Source organism: Nothobranchius furzeri, chromosome 3 (assembly GCF_043380555.1).
Source record: "Nothobranchius furzeri strain GRZ-AD chromosome 3, NfurGRZ-RIMD1, whole genome shotgun sequence".
Taxonomy (NCBI): domain Eukaryota; kingdom Metazoa; phylum Chordata; class Actinopteri; order Cyprinodontiformes; family Nothobranchiidae; genus Nothobranchius; species Nothobranchius furzeri.
In genome coordinates, this window is record NC_091743.1 from 58,654,381 (window position 1) to 58,676,430 (window position 22,050).

Sequence of the window (22,050 nt, forward strand, 5' to 3'; positions counted from 1 at the left end):
AATGAATCATTAGACTCACCTGTGGTTGAATGCCTGTTCATTAGAATTTTGTAGTCTTAAGTGTGGCTTTTTTCCTAAGACTATAATTGGGGTGTACTCATTTTTGCAACATGGGCTGGAATGGATTTGTTAGCAAAATCCCTTTTTTGTGTGTGGAAATGGACAAATCTTATTTGCAATCAATGGCCCACATTTGCGGGAGTGCTACAGGTCCTTTAAAAAAAATTAGCATATTGTGATAAAGTTCATTATTTTCTGTAATGTACTGATAAACATTAGACTTTCATATATATTAGATTCATTACATACAACTGAAGTAGTTCAAGCCTTTTATTGTTTCTAATATTGATGATTTTGGCATACAGCTCACGAAAACCCAAAATTCCTATCTAAAAAAATTAGCATATCATGAAAAGGTTCTCTAAACGAGCTATTAACCTAATCCTCTGAAACAACTAATTAACTCTAAACACCTGCAAAAGTTTCCTGAGGCTTTTAAAAACTCCCAGCCTGGTTCATTCCTCAAAACCGCAATCATGGGTAAGACTGCCGACCTGACTGCTGTCCAGAAGGCCATCATTGACACCCTCAAGCAAGAGGGTAAGACACAAAAAGAAATTTCTGAACGAATAGGCTGTTCCCAGAGTGCTGTATCAAGGCACCTCAGAGGGAAGTCTGTGGGAAGGAAAAAGTGTGGCAGAAAACGCTGCATAATGAGAAGAGGTGACCGGACCATTAGGAAGACTGTGAAGAAGGACCGATTCCAGACCTTGGGGGACCTGCAGATGCAGTGTACTGAGTCTGGAGTAAAACATCCAGAGCCACCGTGTACAGGTGTGTGCAGGAAATGGGCTACAGGTGCCGCATTCCCCAGGTCAAGCCACTTTTGAACCAGAAACAGCGGCAGAAGCGCCTGACCTGGGCTACAGAGAAGCAGCACTGGACTGTTGCTCAGTGGTCCAAAGTACCTTTTTCGGATGAAAGCAAATTTTGCATGTCATTCGGAAATCAAGGTGCCAGAGTCTGGAGGAAGACTGGGCAGAGGGAAATGCCAAAATGCCTGAAGTCCAGTGTCAAGTACCCACAGCCAGTGATGGTCTGGGGTGCCATGTCAGCTGCTAGTGTTGGTCCACTGTATTTTATCAAGGGCAGGGTCAATGCAGCTAGCTATCAGGAGATTTTGGAGCACTTCATGCTTCCATCTGCTGAAAAGCTTTATGGAGATGAAGATTTCATTTTTCAGCATGACCTGGCACCTGCTCACAGTGCCAAAACCACTGGTAAATGGTTTACTGACCATAGTATTACTGTGCTCAATTGGCCTGCCAACTCTCCTGACCTGGACCCCATAGAGAATCTGTGGGATATTGTGAAGAGGAAGTTGAGAGACGCAAGACCCAACACTCTGGATGAGCTTGAGGGCCGCTATCGAAGCATCCTGGGCCTCCATAACGCCTCAGCAGTGCCACAGGCTGATTGTCTCCATGCCACGCGGCATTGAAGCAGTCATTTCTGCAAAAGGATTCCCAACCAAGTATTGAGTGCATAACTGAACATAATTATTTGAAGGTTGAATTTTTTTGTATTAAAACACTTCTTTTATCAGTTGGATAAAATATGCTAATTTTTTGAGACAGGAATTTGGGGTTTTCATGAGCTGTATGCCAAAATCATCAATATTAAAAACAATAAAGGGCTCAAACTACTTCAGTTGTGTAATGAATCTAATATATATGAAAGTCTAATGTTTAGCAGTACATTACAGAAAATAATTAACTTTATCACAATATGCAAATTTTTAGAGAAGAAATTGTATATGGTATCTCATAAAAAATGTTGATTCTGAAAGGAAACTAAAGGTTGTCTGACAAATGTAGTGGGGTGTACTCATTTATGCTGAGCACTGTACCTGTCCTCCATACTTGTACTACCTGTCCTATACCCATTGCTTTACTGATCCATACTCTGATTACATTGCATCTTGATTATTGTATCTCCCTTCTTTTTGGTCCACCTGACAAGTCCAGCCACAAACTCAAAACTTGGCTGTCCTGAAGCATTTCCAGAACCCCCTTCTTCAATCATATCACACTTGTCCCACAGAAGCTCTATGGCTCCCTTTCAATCACTGTGTCACTCTATTACTTTCCCGCCTTCAAGCTTCTGCAACATTATGAATTTGTCCTCCTCTTCCATCCACATGCTCAGCTGAGTTTCCTAGAATTTACACATCTCAGACATACAAGGCAATTTTTTTACCGTATAGAGCCAATTTTCCTCTCCTGCGAGAATCTTTAAGATTGGGGTGAGTTTTGCATTGTGAAGTATACAGGGGGTTATGAGAGGCGAGTAGCACCTCATGACCAGCTCCTGATCAGCAACCGTGCAGTCACATGAATATCAAACATGTTTGATATTTTGCTCTTCCTTTAAGAGGGTATTGCACTGTTGAAGCAGCACTGAGACCCAGAAAAACCAGAACTGCTCACACAGCGCATGCGCCAACCCGGCTCCACAGGCATTTTTGTGTCAACACACGTAGTTTCCTTTTATCTTACACTTGTCTCCACCCACAATGGCAAGGAGTCTCAAGAAAACATGTTTTCCATGTTTATGTCAAATAAAACAGATCCCAAAACAAAGTTTATTTCCTTTCTTTAATCTTCCTTCTCCAACCCCATAAACCTTTGTGTGTCCTGTGACAAGCCTGAAAGATATCAGACTAACGCACATGTAGTTTCCGGGTTTTCGGACTCAAAGTAACTAACTCCCAACATGTTGTGTAAAAACCAGTATTTTTTAGCACATTTTCAGGACCAAAGTGCTTCTACCACATGTTCAGTGTGAGCAGTCAGGTCACATCTGAGCATTGGGTCATACAGTGTGAGAACATGACTCGTGAAGTTTGCTCTGCTAGAACGTTGTACGGTTTGAGGTAGAGCTGAATCCTACGAGTGGAAAAAGTTTCACAGCGTACGCCCGGCTTTAGTTTGAAATCAGTTAAGTGTGGTTGGAAAAAGACTAAACAAAAGCTTCTTGTTTGGAGGGGCAGCCAGGATAAAGCATCTTATCTTTAAAAAATAAGAGAATGGTAGCACAGCTTACATCTTTTGAGTGGTAAAGCAACATCAGTATAAAAATCAGAAATGTGCAAATATTTCTGAAGATATCAAAGTGGAGATTTTTGTTCAAAATGAAGTTTTGCAGATCAGCACAAATACCCCATATCCACTGTTAGTACTGTGAAGGGCAGATGATGAAGGAGACTTGCTGTTCAGCATCTGGGCTTCCTAGAGTCATTATCAGCATGAACTCTTGTTCACCAAAGAATTTCAAGAGTCGAATGTAAGGCCGTTTGTCCTACAGCAGGATCTTGGCTTAGACTCATACATTCACTGGGACAATCACCCTAAACACTGGGACACATTTACAACAGAGGGGCTGTTGAAGCGAAGGATCAAGGGGTTCTAATGGGTCAAAGTCTAGATCTCAGCCTAATTGAAATGCTGTGGTAGGACATAAAGAGAGGCATGCCTACAAAGAGTGAGGAGACTTCAGCTAACTGAGGTTTACCTCTTTAGGCCAGTATTCCTCCTTTAATGATGTGGAAGACTGATTGTTTTATTGAATTTTACTTTGTAACTTTTTAATTAAAGGTGCAACTTGTAAGAACTCTACAGTGTATTAATCATAAAACAGTCTAATGTCTCAATCATGTTGGAAGGAAGATTATACCGAAACTGATTTCATTGTCAGCCAGCTGGGGGGTTGCCAACTTTTCTCCTTATGAAAACAATGAAAGTGGGAAGTGGTTACTGTTTAGTTTGTGAGGTTGCCAGTGCTGCAGTGAGCTAACGCTGCAGCACTGGCATTTTTAATTCAACACCGGCAGGCAAAAAAGCTTCAGAGTTGCTTATAGAACCAAAGCCAGTAAACGGGAGTGACCCAGAAGCTATTTCTTGTACCACGGCATCTTTTTGTTTTACTCTTAATATCGGGTGAGGCCAGGTACAGGCTAATGCTGAGCTAACAATGCTAACGGTAAATTAGAACCAAATAGTCAGCTCTAAAAATATCTCATGTTACTTTTTCAATTACCAACAACTGAATATTACAGTGAAATGTGTGTGTGGAGTGAGTAATGAGTCAGTCGTGGAGATTTACTTCCTTTAATGAGTCATTCAGAACTATAACAACACGCTAACAACAAGACGACAAACAACACTTCCTGTAATGCTGGTGAAATATTATCATAATATGTGTAGTATATGCCCCCTACCGTGAAACACCAGACATGACAATGTATTTATCTACTAATCGACTTACTGTGTATGACTCGTCTTTACTTGTCGTCTAGAATCTTCTGGTGCTGATCCTTAACTGGGTACAGCCACGAAACTCACAGAACGAGAGTGAGAGAGTAATATTTACTGCAGTAACCTGATTTGACCACAAGATATCATTCTCCCAAATTGCACCTTTAAGATGAGTTTGACTCATTCTTTGCCTACGGACTTGATTTCTATTTAAGATCACAAATGTTATGAAGAAAATCAAACTGAGTCAGAGTAACTCACATCTACTCAGAACCATATTTTAAAGCTGTTTCCTCTTCACGCCGTCAAGGTTATTTATTTTTTTTTTTTTTTTTTGCAGTTGCAGCCTAGTGTAATGCAGTGTCCTCTTTTTGTTGATGTTTAAGTTGTCTAGACCAGCCAGATGGTCGGGCTAATGTTGCTCCACGCAGGGAGCAGAACATTTCTTCTACTACCTCCTGTCATGCATTTAATGAGCCAATCAGCTATTGGCTGGGGAGTTTCCAGATTTAGAGAACAAGTTTGTTTAATAAACTCTTAGAAATCTGCACAGAAAATGGAAAATCGTTTATGTGATGTCTCTGTCTGTCAAGGACATTTGGTCAGAACCCTTTCATCTATCAATATGTTTCATTAAACACTGAAAAAGTTCAAAATAAAATGCTTAGCTGAATATTTTTTATGGAAGTTAGGGAGGAACCCTTTCATTTCTTTGTAGCGTCTGTAATTACAGTTAGATGTATGTCTCTGTGTGTGGTTTCTTGCAGAAGGTGTCACTACATTTGTGGCATTGTATGACTATGAGGCACGGACGACGACTGATCTGAGCTTTGCCAAAGGCGAACGGCTGCAGATCATAAACAACACGTAAGAAACATCAGAAGTCACTCCTCTCCTCTCTACCATAGCAATAGATTTGAAAAATCTCGAAATGACCAAATGTCTTGAAAGTTGTGTGGTTTTCTGAAGAGATTATTTGTTTTTTAACCTGATTTTAGGGGATGTAGTGAGACAGTTGACTCAATTTTTGATTTCCATATCAACAATAACGTAAAACAATTGCAAAAATAAGTGACTATTTTTGATATTCCCACTGGGATGTGACTGTAGGCAACAAATTGTGACCTCCATTAGCAATTGAGGGTTCAGCTGCACACTTCGAGGTGTACTGGAGTTAAATAAAAAAATTCTGGTTCAGATGTAATATGCATTTAAAACATAGACCCTCCAGTGTAAGAAACATGTTAAAAACCTGAACTGTGATGCTTTATTTCTTTGTTTTTTGGTGTGTGCTCTTTCTATAATGTCCTGCCATAAGTCTGGGTTCCTGTTCTCCTGGCGCTACACAGAAGGGCTGATTAAACCCAAAACTCCATTTAAACTTTTGATGATTTAGAATTAAGTGCAACTTTCCAGGTCTGTGTGTTTTCATACTGGATGACCTGAAACGGCCCTTCTGTGTAGTCCGGCAGCATCCAGCTGGTCTGCTCTGTCTGCCTGCCTTGTTGTGTCTCCTTGCCGTGTTTTGATGTGTCTGCTGTGTCTGTTATCTCTCCCTTTCTCTTTCCTTTCTCATGCTTCATGGTTTCCTCTAGGAAAAAGTACAGCTTCAGGTCAGTAAAATCTAATGCCATATAAACTCCATGCAACCTTTTGTTCTCTTCCTTTTGCTGATGCATGGATTTATCTATTGAGCTCTTAGTAAAAAAAAAACTGTCAATAAACCCCACATGTAAAATAATTTGGTGTTAAAAGGTCACTTGTTTTTATCTTTTCTTCTTATGTTTTATTTCTCAGCTTCTGAGATTTTCAGCGTGGGAGCTGAGTTTCTTTCTTAAATGTCCTTGCTGAGGTTATTGTGGGTTTGAGTTAAATTACGTTGACACTTTAACCTTTGAGTTAAATACCGAAGGGCAGTTTAAACGCTGTTAACTGAATACGTTGTAGGTTTTCTGGAATAAATAAAAATAACATAAATGTTCTTTTATTGGAACTTAAATCTTTAAAAGTGACTGAAAAAACATGTTTTAATGTTTTTCTGATTATAATGGGTCACTCTGAGTTTAACATGCAGGCTGAACATGAAAATAGCCTCCTCCTTTATCTCCTGCATTAGCTTCTGATAGAAAATAGATGGTGAAACTCTTGTGCAAACTTTGCATCCTGCAGATGCTGAGATTGACTTAAAAGGCCTTCATTCCTACTAGAGACCACTGCAGATGTATTGATTAAACAAATGTTTCACACTTTTATGGTTTCAGCAAAAACTATTTGTGCACCTGCATGATTACTGCTTTGACGAAAACAACAGTTTAGCTTCTTTTGACCCAAATAAAAATTCTAGATCGATACTGTGGTTGATTTTCTTTTTACTCCAAGTGCTGGCAACCTGTTGCTGTGACAACACTCGCACACAAATTCTAACAAATATCGCTGTTTTCATCAGGGGACAGTAATAAAGAGCCTCGTGCACTAATACGTAACCAGTTAGTGCTGCATAATAAAAGACAACTGGACATGTTGCATGCTTTGGTGTTGTATACATTTACTCATGATGTTGAATTATTCATATGTTGGTGGCTGTTAAAGCAAACATAAAAGTTTTTTTTTCTTCTTATTTTTAAACCATTTATCTCATTATTAAATCAATTTGTTTTACAGAAAAGACTTATTAAACCTTTTAAAATAATTTGTAGGCATATTTCATGACGGGAACGGACACGTGTACTGCTGAGAGCCGCATTCCACTTTTGCATTTGTACATTTAGGTTCTGCTGTAGATCACCTAAGGACCAGAATCTCATCTAAATGGAATGCAGCCATCATAAATGTCTTGTTGGGAAATAATGAAGTGAATACTACTAGGACTTGTTGTGTTTGTCATTAACTTTCTGGCTCCGTCTTTTGTCTCCTTCCTTCACAGGGAAGGGGACTGGTGGCTCGCTCGCTCGCTAAGCACAGGAGAGACGGGTTACGTCCCCAGCAACTACGTGGCTCCGTCCGACTCCATCCAAGCAGAAGAGTACTTGACCTTTTCTATTATCCCTCATGTCACATCTGTGCTTTGTTGTGCTCACCTACCCATACATCCTAAGGTTTTTCCACAACTCTTCTGTGCGACACGTGTGCCATAGCAGCTAAAAATCACTGATTACTGATGGTATTTTTTGACATCCACGTGTACAGCTCCTCCTGGCTTTTTCAGCAGCTCAGCGGCGGTTTCTCTCTGATCTTTGTCTCTGTGGCCCACTTTTATCAGGTGGTTTATTGGAAAACTCACTCGGCGCGATTCAGAGAGGCTTCTTCTGAATGTGAGGAACAGACGAGGAACCTTCCTGGTGAGGGAGAGTGAGACCACTAAAGGTGAGAAAATAGTTGTTCATGTCTCTTTTGAGGCTATTGTGGCTAATTATCACCCATCCTTAGAGTTTGATCTTTATCCTTCCCTCTGTTCCTGTTCGTACAGATGCATGAAGTCATTATTTTTGGTCTTAATTGTCCATTTTAGAGCAGACAAAACCTTTGAACACCCTAAGTTCATCATTCTTCATGTTTCAAAAGGAATTCAATCATTTCCAGGTTCTACTTTCTTGCATCTTGCACCACCTCCTTGATTCTGCAGACATGTGCTCCCTGCAGCCCCTTCCTGATTATTTCACACTGTGAGAGTGCATCTGCAGCCGAGCATCTCCTGCTGTTTACTGCATGTGGGAACAGCAACTGTAGGGGAGGGGGTAAAAGGTGCCGCCCAAATGGCTCACACATCCTCTTGAACGTCACTGGTGTTGAAAATTAACCGATAATGAGAGAAACTCATTGTTTCATCTGCGACTGGCTTTTTGAGTATGATTGCTAATTATTGTAACTTACCAACAGCTAACAATTACTGACATTACGTTTTCCTCATGGTGCATGCTGTAAAATGTACTCCTGTGTGCAAAGAGGGAAAGTAAAAGCAGAGAATTTTATATTTTGTGCATTAAAATCTGTGGAAAGAGTCTGGTGTGTCCCTGGAGTTTACGCCAACTCTAAAGGGAACACATTTAAAAGAGAGGCAGCCGTGTAATGAAGCCGTTTGTTTGCATTCGCATGGACCTGTGGCACATTAATGCTTTCTTCTATGAGTTTATTGCAGAGTTTAGCATTTTTCTTCAGTCATTTGGAGCCCTTGTGATGTAGGTGGATTCTTTAAGGGGTCTTTTTTAGAGGAGTGGGTTGGCCCCGTGAATGGGTAGGGGGTGAATCACTCACCCAGAACTAGGTCAGCCTTGAAGGGTGCTGGATTTCCCCCTGGCTAAGAGTCACACACACACACACACACACACACACACACACACACACACACACACACACACACACACACACATGCACGCGAGCGCATGAGAAGAAGTGTGGCAGGAAAGCATGAAGGGATGGTAGAAATGTGAAGGGGCAAATCAAGGAAAAGGAGAAAGGGGGGGGGGGGGGGTAGGATCAGGGAGGGTGGGAAGAGCTCTAGCGGGGGATTCATGGCCCCTGGGTGCGTTCCGCGCAAGCCCCCACAATGCGGGTCTGAAATTGAGGCCAACGCGGAAGTGAAATAAATTGCAGTTCCACCCTCATCCGCTGTCAGAAGCGAGCAAATCCTCATTGACTCCCATGTTAAAATGCCAATTTCACAGCAGAAACCCACCCAGATGAGGACGACGAGCATGCAGTTGAGCTTCCCTGAGACGGTTTCTGACAGTTTGTGCAGAAATTGTTTGGTTATGCAAACCAATTGTTTCAGCAGCTATCTGAGTGGCTGGTCTCAGACGATCTTGGAGGTGAACCTGCTGGATGTGGAGGTCCTGGGCTGGTGTGGTTACACATCGTCTGCAGTTGTGAGGCCGGTTGGATGCACTGCCATATTCTCTGAAACGCCTTTGGAGACAGCTTATGGTGGTGAAATAAACATTCAATGCACGAGCAACAGATCTGGTTGACATTCCTGCTGTCAGCATGCCATTTGCACACTCCCTCAATGCTTGTGGCATCTGTGGCATTTTGCTGTGAGACAAAACTGCACATTCCAGGGTGGCCTTTTATTGTGGGCAGTATAAGGTACACCTGTGCACTACTCATGATGTCGGATCAGCATCTTGATGTGGCACACCTGTGAGGTGGGATGGATTATCTCAGCAAAGCAGAAGTGCTCACTATCACACATTTGGACTGGTTTGTGAAAAATGTTTGAGAGAAATGGTAATATTGTCTATCTGGAATGAATTTTAGATCTTTAAGTCCATCTCATGAAAAATCGGAGCAGAAACAAAGGTGTTGGGTTTATATTTTTGTTTGAGTGTATGTCGATGGTTCTGCGTTAGCTGTCAAACGCCGGGTTCACAGTAGAAGCAGAGATGAGCAGGAACACGCTGCTTACGTGTTGAAATGCCCCATGACTTGGATCTTTGACCTACATTAGTCGTTTTGGCTTTTTGGCCTCTTTAACTTACGTGGGGAGAAAGATAATGAGATGCCCTAAATGTTGCCCTTGTATTCATGCAGAGTGTGAAGAGCTTCACAGTAAAACCCCTCCCGCCTTCCTAGGATAGCTTTTCGTTATCCAGACCTTCCAGATGAACGCAGAAAGTCTGGATCTAAACTGGAAGAGGGGTGTTGTACTGAAGAACGGATATTGTTTTATGCAGTCAAAGGTCTGAGTGAAGTGATCCAGAAATATCTGTGTTGATAAAAGCCTCCTTATATTCTTTGAAAAGTAGGTTCTGTGCCTTTTCTTTTTTTATCTCCTTCAACATTTGAGCATCTTTTAAGAAAGGAGAAAAGATAACACTGTCTTACAATTCCTTACAGCCCTCATATTAGCTGCCATTGTTTTTCTCTTTAAGACTTGGAAAAGTTCAAATTAGCAACCATTTTCATCCAGAGTTCTTGTAGATTACATAAACACATCAATTATCCGGTTGTTTCTTCATCAACTCAGCTCAACTTTATTTATCAAAAGCATTTAAAATAACTTTCATCAACCAAAAAGCTGCACAAGAACAGCAAAACGAATCAAGACAATAAAAATGACAGAAAAACAATCAAAATGAATACAATAATATCACAGAAGAATAAAAACTAATAGGTAAAAATTTTATAAAAATGAGCCAAACAGGAAGCCTGTCTGATGGATCCTATAAATATTAAAGAGCAAGTTCACTGAGAAACCATTTTTGAGTTTCACATGCAGGCTGAACATGAAAATAGCCTTCTACCCAGGTTTCCTGCATTAGCCGCTGATAGAAAATAGACGAGGAAACGCACAGGTCAGAGAAAGCCACACAGATCCAGGAGAGAACAGAGCACGCCTCAGCTAGTAGAAGCTAACCATTAGCATTAGCACCTCCACATCATGGCAAAACATTAACATTACAGAGAGAAAGAAGTCAGTGGTAGAGTTGCTGTGCTGTCAGCCAATCAGAGGAGAGATGTCAGAATATCACAAATATGAATGATTTAACACCGGGTCCACACTGGAGGCATCAGCTATGTGGAACATCAGTGGGACGGTTTACTCGCGGGATTCGCAGCGTGTCAATCCACAGACGCAGCGCATCTTCTCCACTGTCCTCCTCGCTGAACTCACGGTGTCACAAATCCTCGGACATTTAACACCCATACCGTATTTCCTGTCTATTCTTATGTTAATTGAAGAAATGGACACATCCCAGAAGCAGCGCGTGACAAAAATAAAACCCAATTCTGTCTTTAGCATTGTGGCCTAAGCTGCTTCTGGGTCACGCCTGAAATGTTTCCTGCTGCGGCCAATTTGGATCAACCCTATAGTAACGGACTCTATTTGAAGCAGCGACGTTCAGCTCCTCTTCCACGCTGCTGCCTCCAGTGTGGACTCCAAATTCAGCTATTTTCCACCCCCCAACTTACTTCTACTTCCTGAAACAGGAGCTCCAGTGTTCTTTTCCCACAGAGATACTCTAAAGGCATTTATTCTAGTCCACAGCAAATGAATAGAAATATTGAGGGAATGAAAACTTTAAAAACAAAGTCAAACAGAGTAAAGAACAGAAAGCTGCCAAAATGATAATTTCCTTTAGAGATTGGAGAAATATTTGCACGTGTATCATTGTTCTTTTATTTCTTTATTGCTTTTTCACGTTTGCTGTTTAATTCTTCTGCACACACTGCAGTGACAATAAAGATAATTAAGTCTAATTGAATTGAAGAAACCAGAACCAAAGTGGTCGGTGGACACGAGGTGGAATAGCTGGAGTTTGGAAGCACAGCTGTTGGGGGAACTCCACAGAACAGCTGTTCCCCATGGCTCATTTTAAAGGTCTAAAATATCTCGGCCTGTTGTTTTGTCTCACTCATAGGGGCATACTGTCTGTCTGTGCTGGATTATGATAACGTCAGAGGCCTCAACGTCAAACATTACAAGATCAGGAAGCTGGATTGTGGAGGTTTCTATATCACCTCCCGCACCCAGTTCTCCAGCCTCCAACAACTCGTCTTCCACTACCGCAGTGAGTGCTGATGCTTTAACCTTTCACTACACTGCTGCCCTTTTGTCTTTTTTTTTTTTTTTAATTTCCCCATCATCTTTTTTTTCCAGAGCACTCTGATGGGCTGTGCCACGCTCTAACAGACGTGTGTCCAATTTCCAGACCTCAGACACAGGGACTGGGCAGGGATGCTTGGGAGATTCCCCGAGAGTCTCTACGTTTGGACGTTAAACTGGGACAGGGCTGCTTTGCAGAAGTCTGGTTGGGTACGAAACCGTCACCCTTCACTAGATTTGTTTTGTTCACAAAAAAACCTCTCTAACTCGGTATATCAAAGGCATTATAATCTAACCTGAACAATTTTGGTAATATTTGATATTTTAGACTGGAGTGAGCAGCTGCACAGTGTTTCTTGACGTTAAATTTGTTCCTGTTTGGGTTCTGAAAGGTACGTGGAATGGTACAACACGGGTAGCCATTAAGACCTTAAAACCCAACACGATGTCTTCGGAGGCCTTTCTTCAGGAAGCGCAGGTCATGAAGAAGCTGAGGCATGAGAAGTTGGTCCAGCTGTACGCTGTGGTGTCTGATGACCCCATCTACATTGTGACCGAGTACATGAGCCAAGGTACATTCAGAACTACTCAAATACTTGCATTTTGAAGCTTAGAATTAAATATTTTTAATTAATTAGATTAGCAAGCCGTTGGCTCTGTGCTGCTGCAGGTTTTATTAATGCTGCCCTGTTGCTTTTTGTCCACAGGCAGCTTACTGGACTTCATTAAAGGGGAAACAGGGAAGCTTCTTCGTCTGCCACAGCTGGTAGACATGGGTGCTCAGGTAAACCTCTAAATTTTCTGAGAGATGCATCCTTATCTGTGCAGAAAGAAATCTGTAAAATCACATGTGTCTTGTCTCCGGTCAGATTGCAGCAGGCATGGCCTACGTGGAGCGGATGAACTACGTCCACAGAGACTTGCGTGCTGCTAACATTCTGGTGGGAGACAACTTGACTTGTAAGATAGCTGATTTTGGTCTAGCTCGACTGATCGAAGACAACGAGTACACCGCAAGACAGGGTGAGTCACCCGATTTGCACGCTGAGAAATGTTGGTGCGATCTAAAGAGTTTGGTACCACTTCCCAGTTAGGCTTCTCTTGATAGTTGTGGATATTTACATTGCAGTGAAAATATTATATGCTAAAATACTATGCTTAAAAAAGGGAAATTGTGATTACAGGGTATTAACTATGTCTGAAATGTTTAATTTACCAACTCTAGATAAGTGAAAAGATTCGGCTAGAAACTAGTCAGTTTTCTCTGTTTCTCACCCTTAATTAAAGCTGGGGTCTGTAGCCTAGCGTCATCAAACAGAAGCAGAGATTATTTTGAAATTTGAACTGCTATATTTGTCACCCCTGCTCCCCCCTTCCAGAAGGACCTGGCTTCCAGGTGAGGCTGTAGTCATGCTGGTCACCTGTGGAGATCTAATATGGACTGGGACTGTTAAATTACAAGCAGAGCCTCAGACCGCTGCGATTGTAGCTGGGCGCCGTGGCCTTTTACATCAGCTAATGCTCCACGATCGGAGATCAGCGGGACATTAGCGATGCGCTAACCCAAAGCTAACAGAGTTTTTCCTTTAGCAAGAAAAACACGGTAGAGCGACTCCAAAGTTAAGGCACCTCCAGCCTGCTTATTAACGAAATTGTAACTAGAAAAGCTGACCCAGGATATTGTTGACCGTGGTTGAACAGCAAAGCCCAGTAGCCTCCGCTGTCCTCGTTCAGAAATGCCACACCCAACACGTTATATTTCAACCCATCTTAGACCAAGAGGTGTTGTGGTAAACCCACAGAATTTCCCCTCATCCAACCAGCAAACTATTGGCGAGAAAAATGCGGTTGATCAACTCAAAGTGAAGCAGTGTCAACTAAAAGTGCTACAGCGTTTCTGTGGTCTCCCTCAGAGATCCACAAGTGACCAGCATGACTGTTTGCTTTATACAATTCCCATGATTGTTGGGGCCTACTCATACCGCACACACAAGTAGCTGTGTCATGTAATTCTAACTGCTGGATTATCTTCTCAGCCTTCATCAGCTTCTACAGGAGCTGCTGATCACTCATTTTGATCATATTAGCAGTGCAAAAGTAGGGAAACGTTTAAACCAGCTGGAATCCTGCACTCAAGATGCTAGCACACCCCTGCTAACTCTACAGCAGGCTAAAACAATAGACAGATGTAGCACAAGTTTGAATGCTATGCTAATCATTGGCTCCAAAACACACAAGACAAATCAGTTTTCATCCCCCCCCCCCCCCCTTTTACAAATAGCTTGAAATTTACAGACTGACTTTCAGTCACTGCAGGTTGAGTTAGCTGTCAAGCTAGGTTGGTGTGCTAAGCTAACTAAGACGTCTGCGTTACCCCGCAGTGCATGCTGGGAACCGGATCTCATTTTCCTTGATTGACAGGTCTTTCTTGAGAATATGCAACTCTGTTGGTCAACACTAGGTTTGCGTGAACGATTTGTTTTGCTGTCGAGGCCAGGGGAGGGGCTTAAGGGAAATGTAAACAATGAAAGATTTCCTTCTTCATATCATACAACAGGGTTAGTTTGTCACATTTAAGTGGGTTTTAAAAATATTAAACAACTTTAATGCATAATAAACACATGATTTAGCTGCAGATTAATAGAAAAAAATTGATAATGCCTCCTATCTGATTGTATTTGTACATTTAAATCTGATTTTAAAATCTACTGATTTATGTTGTCATGTTGATTTTAATGTTATGTGCTCTTGCTGTTCTTGCTCCTGGAAAGCTCATTGAATTGCCTCTGTGTATGAAATGTGCTATTTAAATAAAGCTGCCTTGCCTCGCCTAATTAAGCTATGTTGTAAAGTGGTATCATGAATGTTTTGTTTTTGTTTTTTTACCTAGGAGCCAAGTTTCCAATCAAATGGACGGCCCCAGAGGCAGCATTGTACGGCCGTTTCACCATCAAGTCGGACGTTTGGTCTTTCGGTATCGTTCTTGTAGAGCTGACAACTAAAGGAAGAGTTCCTTATCCAGGTTAGCGCAGCAACATTTTCAGTCAAGCTTGAAAATATTCTTTTACATCATAAAGCAATAAATTGACTGAAACAGCTGAATGGTTTATTTTACATATATTCAATTCAATTCAAAGATTCTTTATTAATCCCAGAGGGAAATTAGAGTTTCAGTACACACAATTCTGAGATCAGACATACATACATACATAGGCATAGACACATGACAAGAATTGGTGAATTTGGTCATTCGCAACCCGAGTTGCGCTACCTTAATAGAGATCAGAGGGTTTATTTAAGGATTGAGTCAGGTGGAGGAAATAAAAAGGCACTTCAGAGTTACCCTCCACAGGGAGGGCAGCTTTGCTATGCAACAAACACCTCAGACAGAAATGCAACAGACTTCAGACATAACACAACATAAGTGTCCACTAGGTGGGGAGGTAGGGTTGGGGACTCTCCTCACATCAGTGCATGCAGCCGCGATAAGCAGCGCTTGTCACCTCCGTTTGGACAGGGGAGGGAGGTAATTGGGTTAGAAAGCACAGTGACTCCTGGAAACGATTCCATGACCTTCACTGGTCACAGTCCCGCCCAGGCTATGATAGGGAGACAGAGTTGCCATGGCGACGGCAACATTTCTTCTAAGAGGGAGTGATCACTTCAGCCTCACAGGTTCAAGAGCACCAGGTTCAGATAAGAAATTGTTTTGGGGCCAGACAGAGATAATTTCCTCTCTGCCTTAAAGTTCTGTTGATCTCCAACCCCTCTAAATCCAATAATGGCTTAAATTAATCTATTCCCAACCATGCTGTCCCATCAACTCTCTCTTTGATCGAATCCACCTTCTGTGCCAGAATCTGAATCTCAGCCAAAGTTCCAAGCTTACGACTCATCTCAACAATTATATGAGTTTGTGCGTTCACAGCACGGTGTAATCCATCCCTGAGCTCCGGGATTGAGACAATTGTCCTCGAAAGCTCATTAATTTTCCGGTAAGTCAGGTAACCGCTCAGGCCAAACAGCAGGAATCCCGACACCAACACCACAAATATCCAGACGTCTTCAGAATCTTCTACAGTCAGTTGAGAGAGGCAGATCAGGTTCCACTGTTTCCAGGAGTCCATGATATGCCCAGCTGGCTCTGTCCCAGAGGGGCATCCGGGAGCCCCTTCTCCCGTTCTCATCGTTGAAAAAAATGTGTCAATCGCGTTGAGAGACCAACTGGCCAGGTCCATTTTTAATAATTCTCAGTTTCCTGAAAAGATGCAGAAGAGGCGTACACCCAAAGACAGACAGAGCCTTGAGATAAGATAGGGAGGAGAAGTGTCTGTACTATATATATATATATATATATATATATATATATATATATATAGTGATAAGCATGTTGTTTTGATGTCAATAACTCAGCTCAATCCCATTAGGGTTAGGATGTGTGTTTCCTTAAATCAGACTTCCTGTTTCTCCCTGCAGGTATGGTTAACCGCGAGGTGCTGGACCAGGTGGAGCGAGGCTACAGGATGCCTTGCCCGGCAGAGTGCCCCACTTCCATGCATGAGCTCATGCTGTCCTGCTGGCGTAAGGATCCAGAAGAGAGGCCGACCTTTGAGTACCTGCAGGGTTTCCTAGAGGACTACTTCACCTCCACAGAACCTCAGTATCAGCCTGGGGAGAACCTATAGGACTGAACCAAATCCTGAACCGGTGGTGTTGGTGGAAGGGGGGGGCCTTTGCACTGAATGATCTGCACTAATCAACCTCAGAGGAACACCTGATGGAGGATCTGAGCCTGTGAAACGAACCTGTGAGGAACTTCTTTAGTGGAAACGAAACTGAGATAAAAACCCTGCAGAAGTCCTCCCGTGTGTGATTAGGGAACTGCTGCAGGAGAACGTGGACAAACCTGTGTTCAATAAGCACTCCAGGTTTACCGAAGACCTCCCGCACACAAGAAATCATAGGTTCATCACATCACTAAAAAGAGAACTACTCCTGTACTTCTTTAGGCTCAGATTGAAAAAAGTGGCAAGAATTGCAGGTAAATGTTTTTCTGAGGTGTTACTGATGTGGGAGGAGCCAAGTGGGGATGTACAGACAGGACGAGGGCTTGGAGAATGAATCACCTGTAGAGGATGACAGGCAAGGGAAGATATTTTTGTTGATCATGAACTGTGTCTAGTGAAATATCTTTTTTTTCCCCCTCCTCGGGTGCACATCTACCCTCGTCTGGTATCTTTCTCCACCCACAGAAGAGCACTGCCACTGCGGCTTAGGTGCCAAAGGAAAAATCTGTCTCCCTTCACATTTTTTTTATCTCACCTCAGCTTCTCTTCATTTTTCCTGTATTTATTTATGCTCCAACTTTCGGAATCATGTTTTTTTTCCAGAAGTGCTCATTCTTCAAAGTGTCTCCAAAAAACTTAATTTCTGGGACTTTCACTTTGTTTTTTTGGACTATTTATATATACATGTGATTTAGAGTTTTCTTCAGTGGCAACGTTTCTGATTTAGTTAGTTATTTTTCTTGAGAAGGTAACTCACAATCACTGCAGTGCCAGGATCTATTCAGCGATGCTGAAAATGAGGTCATCGGAGGCCTTTCCCTCCACGTTGGATCCAACCCCTCATTAAAAATGATTTTGATGCAGGTAGAGTCTGAATGCGTTGCTGTATTGATTAACCTTGGCTTATCTGGAAAATTATGATCAGCTCTGTCTCCGCTGCACTAAAGATCAATTTTAGTAAAGTCTTTGAAGCATAAACTGGTGCAATTTCCATAAAACACTTATGTAACATAAGATACCAGGTAGGGCAGCATGATATCAGAAAACAACATGGGATTTTGTTGTTTAACACATTAGCTACATTTGCCTCTTTTTCTTCATTTACAGTGTTTAAAATGTGTGTTTTAGCATCTCTACTATCTAGAGTCCATCTGATTGGCCGAATATATTCTTTTCACACAAAGCATGAATGCATGGAATATAACAGTCAAAAAGGTTTTACAGATTAAGCAGTTGATTGCAAAACACGTTCAAACGAGAAATCCTTTGCAGCCCCGCTGTCCAGTCACTCGTCTCATCTGTTAATCGCTAACTTTTCTGTTTTGTGCCAAACGCTCATTTCTTTATTTCTAACCATGTAAATAAGCATTTTACTCCGAGCTGCTGATTTAAATTTCCTCAGTAAACATGTATGTGATGAAACTGGACTGATTATGCAAATAGGGAGCCCTTCTGATCAGGTAACCCAGCTGTGTTTGACTTTATTCTGAGTTGGTTTGGATGCTAATTAGCATGCTTTTGTGCTGTTCTTTTGACCATTAGCTGGCTTCTGTTAATGCTGTGCTGTAGATGGATTTGTGTGCGTTTACAGGTGACACACGGGGATCAAATACAGTTTTCTCAGAGCCATTAAATTCTGATTATTTTCCTGATTTTTACTTGCTGTCCTACTGTACGTACTGTAGCTTGTTTTTCAACCAGGTTTGTTTCCTTGAAGGTGTGTGTGTGTGTGTGTGTGTGTGTGTGTGTGTGTGTGTGTGTGTGTGTGTGTGTGTGTGTGTGTGTGTGTGAGAGAGAGCGAGCGTTTTGGGTGGTTTTGTTTAGCTGTTCTCACGGTACGAGTCATGCAGCAATAAGAGATGGTCGTCTCCGTCCACCAACATTAAAAATGAAAAGGAAACAGAAATCCTCCAGATGATGGAATATGTTTGGTTCTGAAATCACAGAAAATGGATGTGTATGACGCAAACACTGAGGTCAAAAATGTAAATATCTTAAACGAATGACTGTGACTATCATATATTTTGTTTATTTGTACAGCTTTTGTTGCATTGCACCTCCGTTTTCGGGTTTTTACAGTAAAGCACGCCAGTTTCCCCTCTTAATGACTCGTTTCTGCAAACAGGGCTGGAAAAAAAAGTTTTTCTATTTTTGATCATGTGAAATTATATTGCATTTGAAACTTCTATATCTGCAACAGACAATTCAGAATCAGGCTTGCGATAAATGCATATCTGTGCAAGAACATTTTATTACGTTTGTGTTTTTAGAATGGAAACAACCCTGTTTGTCCAGACACTCGGAGCCACCTGTAAGTCACAGGGACGGCGTTGAAATAATCAGGCTGATGACGAGCATGAGTCACGCTGAGGTCAGATTGGATTTTCTGTGGCCATATGTAAAGGAGCATCTCCTTTTTTTAAAAAAAATCTATGCAGTCTCAGTCTTGCATTCCTGCAACGTCATGGCCATTTTGTTCTAAAATTCAAGAAAAAGATCATAAAACAAGGTGTGCACATTTTGTAGGGACTTCTTCCATCATTTTTTCTTTGGTTCTCATGTAACAGGATTAAAATAGGTATCGTGTCACTTTCTGTTGATCTTTAAATGTGCAATAAATTATATTTGAAATGGGTTTTTATAGGAAGTGTGTGCTGATGTTTGTGCTTTTGGAAAATCTGACTTTTCTTGTGATTGTTCTGACATCTCCATGATTTGGAGCAGTAAGAGTGACACGTGACTGTCCCCACTTTGTGTGATCTCAGTTCCTCAGGAGCAGTGGGCATCTAATGTTAAAAAAGTGTGGGAGCATTGAGGTAATGATCCGTTGAGTAAACCTAGACAATAATTATACGACTTTGTTCTTGTTTCATTCCAAATTTCCCAGTTTTAAGTTTCAGATTATGGAAATTGTTTCATTTGAAGTCATCTTTTACCCCTGAATTTGGAAAAATAACCTGCCATAAATGATGAAAATTAAACTAGACACAATTATCAGTGTGTTTATGTGCTAATAAGGGGCTGTTAAGATAGTTCAAGTTGTAAAACCCATTTAATCAATACATGTGAAGTGGTCTCAAGTAGAAATGAATGCCTTGTAAGTCGTTCTCGCACCATTTCTAGGAACTAGAAAATAGCCACATCACAGCTGAGCTTCAGACGGCAGGTTTTGAAGTTTTATTTTCTGATTTTTAGATATCTCGCCTCAGATTGGATAACTGCAACGAGACTCTTACCTCTGACTTGCAACGTGGATGTTTTATCTCCACTAATACCACAAGCCTGGAGGAGCTTCTGATGTGTGGTGAAGTTGCTAATGCTAATGGTTATCTTAAACTAGCAAAGACATTCTCTGCTGTTTCCTGGACGCTTATCCAACAACAGCCTTCCTTGACGCGAGTCGAGGTGAGTGAGTCCATGAATGGTAATTCAGTGTGACGTAAATCTGTGAGGCTTTTTAAATCCTAGAGTTTCAGCGTCCAAAGCTAAAGCAGAAAAATCATGCTCGGTCATCATGAAAAACTCAAAGTCAGGAAAAAGTGATTAAAGTGTTTTTTCAGTCAACTACACCTTTAATCACGATAACGTTCAGTCAGTCATTTCACAACATGCGGTAGTAAGCCTGGACCTGTTTGCCACAACTCAGCTCCAACCAATAGGATAATATTATTGTGATGAGAACATTTGATGAGCAAGTAATGGATCATTGAAAAATATATTTGTTTTCCTTTTTATTTGACTTTTGTATAAAAAATAAAAATAAAAAAGATTATTTAAAATTATTTTACATTCAGTTTTCTGACCTGGACTGCTTCTATTCTGAACCTCTAAACAGAAAGTAAAATATTCAAACTTTAATCAGTGTCCTTTCTAGACTCAAACCAGTTTTGTCCACTTGAGGGCAGCATTTATTCAGACTACTGGGGTCCCTCCAAGAGGGGAGGAGTAGCAGATTTCCTCCCACCTGCTGAGAGAAAACCTCCACTGAACTCTGACCTTTCCTTTATCCATAACCTGGTGGATTACAACTTAAAATTACAACACATCTATAAAAAGATGCAATGGCTGATCAAATGTAATTACAAGTAAGAAAACATCCTACCAGGGTTTGTTTTGTCTCGTGTTTGCTTCTGTTGATCACAGGTGACCGGTTCCTGCTCCGGTTTGAGTCTGTGGCCACATTGAGGCAACCAGCAGCAGAAATCTATAGAAAACAAACGTGTAGCTGTTTCAGTGCTGCTGTGATTAAGAACAAACTGTTGATAAAGTGCTTCATTTCTAACAGTTCACAGTCTATTTTATTTTAGAAGGTGTTGATCCAGAGTCGGTGCCAAGTAGAAACTAACCGGAGCCCAGAAAGAGCAGATGATACATTTTTGCTCATCTGCAGCAAGTGTATATTTTCCTCTTTCTCATTCCTGCATGTCCATGAATGTACAGGCATGTACGAGCGTACACACACACACACACACACACACACACACACACACACAGTAGATCTGTGTGCACGGGCATTACTGGCTGGTTCTTTTCCCATCTGCTGAGCAGCTCTGAGAGTCATTCATCTCAGTTATCCAGACAGTGTCAAAGCTCCATCTGTGAAGACTGTAAACACACTGACTCACTCCCTCTAAGTGACTGCCACAGATACGAGACAAGAGAGCACTGCACAATATAGAGTCCACACACACTAGTCTACCATTACTGTTTGTTTTCTTCTCATTAGAGTGACAGAAGCAGGACAACCCCTGAGAGGAGTTGGATAATAGTCATGTTTTGCCTCTGTTTCCACTAACGTTTGCCTTCTTTTAAATCCTCCGTGCACAAAATAAAAATATCAGAGCTGGGCGCTGTTAGATGAGCCACTGCTGAACAGCGATACCTCTGCATCTGTTTTGTTATTTCAAGTGTTTCCACTATCAGACACTTTCAAGACTTTTGACACTCAAAGTGTTTGGACTGAGCATTCTGAGCAATTTGATTATGAAAAATAACATAAAATAAAAAAGAACCACTTTTGATGTAAAAGTGAATTTTACATAAAACTCATAAATGTTACAAAAGTTGTTCTTTTCATAATTTTGACCATTTTTTATGTGAAGCACTTTGGGATTTTCTGTGTGATGAGTGCTATATAAATAAAATTTACTTACATTTTGCTTTGCTTTGAATTAATAATTTAACCACTTGTAGACCTCCTGCAAATCTGCATCAATCTGCTTCTGGCTTTAACATCCAGATTTGGTGGCAGGATTAGTACCTTCATCAAAACCCTTTTATTTCCAATCCTAGGTGTGTCTACTGCCCTCTAGTGGAGGATCTACAGGTAGCAGAGCCAGTCTTGTTCATATATTGTGTTATGTTCTTAGATTTTTACATAGCAAAATAAAATATTTAAAATGTA

At 41.3% G+C, this 22,050-nt stretch overlaps 1 protein-coding gene across 3 annotated transcripts in view; it reads left to right on the forward strand.

Annotated features, from left to right (window-relative positions):
* LOC107385404 (proto-oncogene tyrosine-protein kinase Src) overlaps positions 1–16,776 on the forward strand; it is a 31,050-nt gene extending 14,274 nt beyond the window's left edge. For 2 of the 3 annotated variants that reach the window (XM_015959244.3, XM_070549362.1), the window contains exons 3-13: positions 5,084–5,183; positions 5,912–5,929; positions 7,240–7,338; positions 7,576–7,679; positions 11,675–11,824; positions 11,914–12,069; positions 12,252–12,431; positions 12,567–12,643; positions 12,729–12,882; positions 14,750–14,881; positions 16,336–16,776. In XM_015959244.3, coding sequence (XP_015814730.1) covers positions 5,084–5,183; positions 5,912–5,929; positions 7,240–7,338; positions 7,576–7,679; positions 11,675–11,824; positions 11,914–12,069; positions 12,252–12,431; positions 12,567–12,643; positions 12,729–12,882; positions 14,750–14,881; positions 16,336–16,544 — 1,379 coding nt within the window. In that variant the 3' untranslated portion in view covers positions 16,545–16,776. The remainder of the gene's footprint in view (positions 1–5,083; positions 5,184–5,911; positions 5,930–7,239; positions 7,339–7,575; positions 7,680–11,674; positions 11,825–11,913; positions 12,070–12,251; positions 12,432–12,566; positions 12,644–12,728; positions 12,883–14,749; positions 14,882–16,335) is intronic. The other variant, XM_015959245.3, reaches the window with a different exon arrangement.
* Positions 16,777–22,050: the final 5,274 nt, after the last annotated feature.